General features: G+C 40.3%; 1 protein-coding gene across 1 annotated transcript in view; it reads left to right on the top strand.

The window, feature by feature from the left end:
- The first annotated feature begins 1,369 nt into the window (after nt 1–1,369).
- adamts12 (ADAM metallopeptidase with thrombospondin type 1 motif, 12) overlaps nt 1,370–8,382 on the top strand; it is a 381,209-nt gene continuing 374,196 nt past the window's right edge. The window contains exons 1-3 of the mRNA XM_051928108.1: nt 1,370–1,526; nt 1,967–2,050; nt 2,161–2,285. Of these exons, the coding sequence (XP_051784068.1) occupies nt 1,467–1,526; nt 1,967–2,050; nt 2,161–2,285 (269 nt within the window). The 5' untranslated portion in view covers nt 1,370–1,466. The remainder of the gene's footprint in view (nt 1,527–1,966; nt 2,051–2,160; nt 2,286–8,382) is intronic.

The following is an 8,382-nucleotide window of genomic DNA, read 5'->3' as shown; positions in this document are numbered from 1 at the left end:
CAAATTATTTTTTCAGTCCTGAGCATTATGCTCCAATGGAATTTGACCCATAGGCTATCTCTTATTGTCGAAATGCTTTCCTGGGAAGCTCACCTTGATAAGCAATTACAAGAGCTCAATTTTACAGCTAGAAATTTTAAGCTAAGCAGAACATGGAAAATAGTCAATGACCTAAACGGAAAGTAGGAGAGAAAACAGGCAGCAGTCAAGATACTCAATGGAAGTACACCAGAGACATCAAAAGATTTACTCGAAGTATGGAAACTGTACTTTGATAACCTGCTGAACGGCAAACTCTCAAACAAAAATTGATGTCTTACCAGCACCACCAACTCACCATCTAGACATTGACACTGAAAACTTCCCAAAAGAAGAATTAGACAGGACATACGAGCAACTTCACGACAACAAATCACCAGGTACCGAAAACTTCACATCGCAATTCAGCTGTCCCCAAACAAAACTGAAAAATGTGCACAGTAACAAGAGAAGTGGAGGAAGAGGTCTCAGTGTGAAGAGGAAAGTTACGCTTTCCCTATGTGTAACTTTAACTTTAATTTTCATAGGTTCTTGGACATGCCCTCCTATGAGTGGTAATAGGGTAGGCCTGAACTATGTTTAGCAGGTTTTATAATTAGTGAAAAAGAAAATATAAAATATGGAGCTAATGAAAGAAGAAGAAGACATTACATTTATATAGTGCTTTTCTCACTATTCTGAGCACTTTACGTAGAGAGTGGGGAGTCATTTCAACCACCATCAACATTAAGTATTCACCTGGATGATATGATGGCAGCCATTTTGTGCCAGTGCATTCATCACCCATTTGCTATTAGGTGGTAAAGAGGTGAGAGAGACAGTTGGCCAGTTAGGAGCAGTGGATGATTAGGAGGCCAGATTGAACAGGCCATCAAGGACAATTTTGCATGGACTTCGGGAAACACCCTACTCATTTACGAAGGAGGCTCAGGGATCTTTTAAGACTACAAAGAGTCAGACCCTCGGTTTTATGTCTCATCCAAAGCACTGTGCCAATTTTTACAACACAGTACCCCTGTCAATGCACCGGGATCCATACACAGACCACAGGATAAGCACCCCCTGGTGGCCTCACCCACACCTCTTCCAGCAGCAACCCAAGCTTTTCCAAGATGGTCTCCATTCCAAGTACTGTCCGGGACCAAAGATGTTTAGCTTCAGGTGAATGACGTGCAGATGGCTGAATTGGAATAGCACAGAGATACACTTGCATTTATTGTATTGTTTCATGGCAGATGTCATTTGGTCTGATAATGTAAAGTTAAATGTAAATATTATTATTACCTTTTTATTGTACAGATACCATCACCAAAGCAGAAGAACAAAGGGAAGCCTGGGAAAGGAAACATTTGAAAAAAAAACATCTTTCTCGGCGCTCAGTCAGCAAGGAGCGATGGGTAGAAACCTTGGTGGTTGCAGATCCGAAAATGATAGAATATCACGGGAGTGAAAATGTTGAATCCTATATCTTCACAATCATGAACATGGTAAGAAAAAGCTTTGAATAAGTAGAATATTAGAACTGGTGTTTATGTGTGGTGTATTGAAGGAACAATTAAAAAAAGATGTCTAAATCTATGAATTGGGAATTCAATTCTTTATATTTGCTTCACAGATGATTAGCATTAAACGTAGAAAGAGGATTTGTGCAGAGCTCATTGCTGTCATTGTCATCTGCTACAGGATGTCTTTGTAAAAGTATCTATTAAATTGTCACTTGAGTGAAGCCTGTCATTCTTTAGCTCATTCTTATTTCAAATGACCACTTACTACAACTGCGGAAAATGACTGGCAGTTTTAAATCTGTGTGATCTGAAGGAGAGTACACTGTCTATTATGGTGCCATTCTTTTCTTTTTTTTTAATTCTTGTATCTTGTCTCCCACTTTGAAGACTCGTGTAATTTGTACCTTCTGGCATTGACACAGGTTGCTGGAATATTTCATGATCCAAGCATCGGGAATGCTATTCACATTGTGGTCGTGAGGCTTATTCTGCTAGAGAAGGAGGAGGTACAGTTATTTTCAGTTTAATTATATATACTGTAAGTTGTCTTTTTTATTTTTGTTCCGTTATAAACCGCTAAATGAATTTAACTGGCTATCATATTAACCATTTTCAGAATGGTCTTAAGATTGTCCACCATGCAGACAACACCCTGTCAAGTTTTTGCAAATGGCAAAGGAGCATCAATCCTAAAAACGACACTCATCCAGCCCACCACGATGTTGCAATACTAATAACCAGGTAAATGCTAAAAGTAATACATTTTCTTTATAATAGCAAACAAAGTTGAATATTTAGATATTTGAAAAATGAACATGTGAATATATCACTTCCACTTATGAATGTATCTAAACTTCATTGTGTCCTTCCAGTGACAGCAGATTGCTGAATTAGTAATGTTAGCTACTAATAAAATGAACCAATAATTGAGATTAATGTGAGCTGATTGCTCTTTTTGGATGTCAAAGCTGCTTTCTTTGTATTTTTCCACAATTCAGTGAGAAAGAGGGCCTATGGGTTAGTGAAATTTACAAACGTGTCTTCAATGTAGCAACACTCAGAGCACCTAATATGTCGACTCAAGTCAATGGCCTTTAACAACAGGTAGAGGTCCTGAGGTCTGTACGGTGGTAATAAATAATCCTCAACCATGTGACAGCTGGGTACTGTAACATCAGGTAATATCTGTTAAACACTGGATGTACCATGAAAAGTAGCCCACAAATTGTACAATACCTATTGATATGTGCTTAATGACACCCCTGATAATTGCATCTTTGAACGGCAAACTCTCAACCAAAAAATGATGTCTTACCAGCACAAGCAACTCATGACCCAGACATTGACACTGAAATCTTCAAGTAGAATTGGACAAGGCACTTCACAACAACAAATCACCAGGCACTGACAATGCAGTGGAGGAAACTTGTTCTTGACCGCACAAAGTCTGCCATTTAATGCACACCCAATTGCACGGCTGACCACTGATGATGATTTGCTGTGAAAATGCGGCAGTGGTTTACAACCACATTGGCCTGCTTTAGCATTCTAGCCTAGTCGTGTGTGGGCTTAGCTTTCCCAACGTGCATACTGATTTATTGTTATTTTCACTCATCCATTGCCACAGCTATAAACTTCATTCACATGGCCCAAATGGGTGCAAGAAAGTCACTACCACACTGCTGTTGTCAGTGTATAATGCTGATAATGGTCAGAGAACAGAACAGACCAAAACACCAATATTCTTCTTTATAGCTGCTTATGTGGTATTTTTATGATCATTTTTGATTTCTGTTTCATTTTTCATTTTTGATATCTTCTAAACACTGGATGTACCATGAGAAGTAGTCCACAAATTGTACAGTACCTATTGACATGCGCTTAATGATACCCCTGATAATCGCGTCTTTTCATAAAATTCACAATGGCAACCACAATCTCTGAGGTATGGCCAGAAGTTTTTCTTGGTGCATTACTCACCAACAGTAGTGCACAACTTTTTCACCAACTGTTAATTGTGTGTTTCACAGAAGCACCCACATAAGGATATTGTTTCATGAATTTTCATGAATCCATCAGGTGTCACCTTGAAGGAGCCCATACAAGCATACATTCACTGAACAATTTATTAGGAACACTCTACTAATACTGAGTAAGGCCTCCTTTTGCTCTTGTTCTTCGTGGCATGGATTCCACAAAATGTTGGAAATATTCCTATGGGATTCTGATTCATGTTCACTTGATTGCATCATGTAGTTTTAGCTGCACATTCATGCTGAGAATCTCACGTTCTACCACATCCCAAAGGTCTTCTATTGAATGCAGACCAAGTGATGGATGGGAAGGCCACTGAAGAACACTGAACTCATTGTTGTGTTCATAATAACAAGTTTAAGATGACTTAACATGGTGCATTATCATGCTAGAACTAGCCATTAGAAGATGGGTAAATTGTGGCCATGAAAAGATGCACATGGTCAGCAACAATACTCAAATAGGTCGTGGCATTCAAGTGATGATTGGTTAATATTAGTCAAACCAAAGTGTGCCAAGAAAACATTCCCCACACCGTTACATAACTGCCAGCAGCAGGAACTGTTGACATAAGGCAGGCTGGTGGCATGGATTCATGCTGCTGGCACCACATTTTGACCCTAGCATCTGTGTGCCTCAGCAGAAGTTGAGATTCATCAGACCAGGCTATGTTTTTCTAGCCTTCAACTGTCTAGCTTTGGTGAGCCTGAGCCCACCACAGCTTCAGCTTTCTGTTCTTGGCTCACAGGAGTGGAACATAACGTGGTCTTTGGCTGTTTGATGTTGTGTGTGAAAATCCCATGATATCAGCAGTTATAGAAACACTCAGACTACCCCGTCTGGAACCAACAATCATGCCACAGTTGAAACCCCTGAGATTGTATTTTTGGCCATTTTGGTGTCTGTTGTGAACATTAACTAAATCTCCTGACCTGTATCTTCATGCTTTTATGCATTATAATGTAAAGCGGCCACATGACTGGCTGATTATATAATTGAATTAATGAGCAGGTGTACAGATGTTCCTAATAATTTGCTCTGTGAGTGTACAGCTCCACCACTGTAATATCCCATTCCAATGGATATGGCATGTCTTCTGTCCAGCATGCACATGGACAACGGAACTAACAAAACAAAGACTTGTACAAAGACTTTCTGCTAGCCTCACCTGACTATGTTTGGCTGCATTCATCATTCCCTCAATTCTGACCAGTCTTTCTGTTTCTACCGCTGAGAGGCACCCCCATAATATGATGCCGCCACCACCATGCTTCACCGTAGTGCTGGTATTAGGCAGGTGATAAGCAGTGCTAGCTCTTTGTTAGACATAGTGCTTGGAGTTCTGCCTAGTGAGTTAAGGTTTTGTCTCATCAGACCACAGACTCTTTTCCCTCACACTCCCAGAATCCTTTAAACTGTCATATGCGTTTTACTAAAGATTGATTTCTCTCTAGCCCGGTTAATGGTGTGCTGCTGAGATTTTTGTTCTTCTGGCAGGTTCTTCCATCTCAGCAGGGGACCTCTGAAGCTCTGTTAGAATGACCTTTGGGTTCATGATCAGCTTTCTGACTTGGGCCTTTTATGCCCAGCTACTCAGTTTAGCCAGATGGTCAAATCTAGGAAGAGTCCTAATGGTTCCAAACTTCTTCCATTTCACAGTTATTGAAGACATTGTGCTCCTAGCAACACTCAAAACTTTGGAAATTATTTTATCCCCTAGACCCAATCTATGCCTCACAGCAGTTTAATCATGGATGTCTACCGAGACTTCCTTGGACTTCATGGCTTGGTTTCTGTCCTGTATACACTGGTGTGTACCTTTCTAAATGATGTCCAATCAATTTATGCCAAAGGTGGGCTCCAGTTAAGTTCTCAACACATCTCAAGGAGAATTAAAGAAAACAGGTTGCACCCAGCCACCATCTGGACTACTTATATGAATGAGAGATTTAAGTTTTTTGATTTGTAATAAATTTGCAAGCCTTTCTTAAAACATTTTCACATTGTCTTGATGGGTTATTGAGTGAGGATTGATGGGCAAAACTGGCACAACACAATAAGGGGTACAGAAAGTGAAGGAGCCTGAATACTTAATCCACTGACAGAATCAGGCTGTGTATATTCTAAGCCACGTTCACTGCCCTGTGCTGCGTTTTGTTGCCTTGATTTATAGAAAGGTGTTGTACCAGGACGTTGATGAGCACAGATGGAGACACCCAGAATTAGAATAGAGCGGTGATGACATCTGTGCTACTGCTCTGCCCACCTTGTACTTTGAAAAACTCTACTCCTTTTGTCCAGTTCTTTTTTCTTTTCTTTCTTGAATGACAAGAGAGGTTACATCATTCTTGTGCATAATGACAAAGCTCTTTTCTCTCACGGTTATCTTTTTGTGCTTAATAGAACAGAGTTTTCTTATACTACCATGTGTTTCGAGCTTTAAGCTGACAAGTAATAATATTCAGACAGACGTTCCGTGTACAACAGATACTTAGGTTTTCAATGCACACTAAAGGTCACTGAACAGGACATTCAGTTATGGGCAGCAGAGAGTGACTCAGACCCTTTGTTCCTGCAGTATTATTAATGAGCCAGCTAATTAGAGTCTGACTTTGCTTGGAATATTTGAGAGATGAGCCAAGACTTTAATGCCAGTCTGTTGCAGGTTCATGTAGTCAAGGAGTGTTTCACTGAAAATGTGGCATGTGCAAATGTATCTTGATTTTCAAAGACAAAAGCCAGTTTATATTATAAACCTAATCTTTTGATAAACAGGACAAACCTAATTAAGACATTGAACTGCAGGGGTTTCCTCCTCCTGTTCTCTTTGCTGATCTGCAAGCTTCATTAAAGTACAAATAATTCTAAAACCTAAATATTTGTGCAATTGATTACATTCCATTCCTTGTAAGTTTAATAATCTTGTTGTCGTCTAGAATGTTTAAGATCTCATTACACCATGCGTTTGGAATTCACTGGTAGCTGCCATCTTTCTGACATGCAATATTTACTTTCATGGTTTAAGAAAGATCATTCATTGTTTTTACCCAGAACCAAAAATGTTTTTATATTATAATTAGTATTAGTTGCATGGTGGCAAAGTGGTTATTTGAATTCAACATCCTGAGTTCAAATTCCATGCCAGTCATTACCTATATGTAGTTTGCATTTTCTCACAGTGTCTGTGTGAGTCTCACTCTGGGTATTCTCATCCGATCCCATATATGTGTGATTATCAGGATCCTGGGAATCCTGTAAATTATGTTTTCTCTAGTAGTGCTAAATATCGTAATCGACACCCAGGAATCTGATGAAATTGCTTTTGGATTTAATGCTTCGTTTTAAAGTTCATTTTTGATTTGGGCCGTTTTGATTTTTTGTTTACCTGGGCACTAAGTTGCCCATTAGGGGCGTGGCATCAGAGGTTGTGATCCTGTCAGTCATTACTCATCAGGATAAAAGGCTCATTCTTGGTTCACTTCCTTATCTGTGTTCGTGTGTTTCCACTAGTGTTTGATTCATTGCTGATTTTAAACTCTGTATTCCTTTTTGTCCTTGTTCTTGTCTCGTGGTTTTTGTTCTCCTGGTTCAGACCCTTGCTAAATTTATATATTTTTTTCTGTATCTCTTTTGTTATGGTCATTTTAATTTTTTTCTTGCCTTCTGGGCAGAAAAGTGGTAAGGTTAGTTAGTGACTTTAAATTGACCCTATGTACCTGAATAAGTCACGTGATTCTTCCTCTTCTTTCAGCTGCTCCCGTTAGGAGTCGCCACAGCAAATCATCTTCTTCCATATCTTTCTGTCCTCTGCATCTTGTTCTGTTCCACCCATCACCTGCATGTCCTCTCTCACCACATCCATAAACCTTCTCTTAGGCCTTTCTCATTTCTTCTTGTCTGGCTGCACTATCCTTAATTTCCTTTTCCCAATATACCCAGCATCTCTCCTTTGCACATGTCCAAACCAACGCAATTTCACCTCTCTTACTATGTCTCCCAACAGTCCAACCTGAGCTGACCCTGTAATGTCCTCATTTCTAATCCTGTCCATCCTTGTCACACCCAGTGCAAATGTTCATATCTATAACTCTGTCACCTCCAGCTCTTTCTCCTGCTTTCTGGTCAGTGGCACCGTCTCCAACCCATATAACATAGCTGGTCTCACTACCGTCCTGTAGACCTTCCCTTTCACTCTTGCTGATACCCGTCTGTCACAAATCACTCCTGACACTCTTCTCCACCCATTCCACCCTGCCTGTAATCTCTTTTTCACCTCTCTTCCACAATCCTCATTACTCTGTACTTTTGGTCCCAAGTATTTAAACTCATCCACCTTCACCAACTCTACTTCCTGCATCCTCATCATTCCTCTGACCTCCCTCTCATATACACACATGTATTCTGTCTTGTTCTCCTGACCCTCATTCTTCTCCTCTCTAGAGCATAACTCCACTTCTCCATGGTCTCCTCAACCCGCTCCCCACTCTCGCTACAGATCACTACGTCATCAGCAAACATCATAGTCCACGGGGACTCCTGTCTAATCTCATCTGTCAACCTGTCCATCACTATTGCAAATAAGAAAGGGCTCAGAGCCGATTCCTGATATAATCCCACCTCCACATTGAACACATCCGTCACTCCTACCATAGAACTCACCACTGTCACACTTCCCTTGTACATATCCTGTACAACTCTTACATACTTCTCTGCCACTCCTGACTTCCTCATACAATACCAAAACTCCTCTCGAGGCACCCTGTCATATGATTTCTCCAGGTCCACAAAGACCCAATGCAACTCC

Source organism: Erpetoichthys calabaricus, chromosome 5 (genome assembly GCF_900747795.2).
Source record: "Erpetoichthys calabaricus chromosome 5, fErpCal1.3, whole genome shotgun sequence".
Classification (NCBI taxonomy): domain Eukaryota; kingdom Metazoa; phylum Chordata; class Cladistia; order Polypteriformes; family Polypteridae; genus Erpetoichthys; species Erpetoichthys calabaricus.
This window is presented reverse-complemented; position numbering and strand designations above follow the sequence as displayed.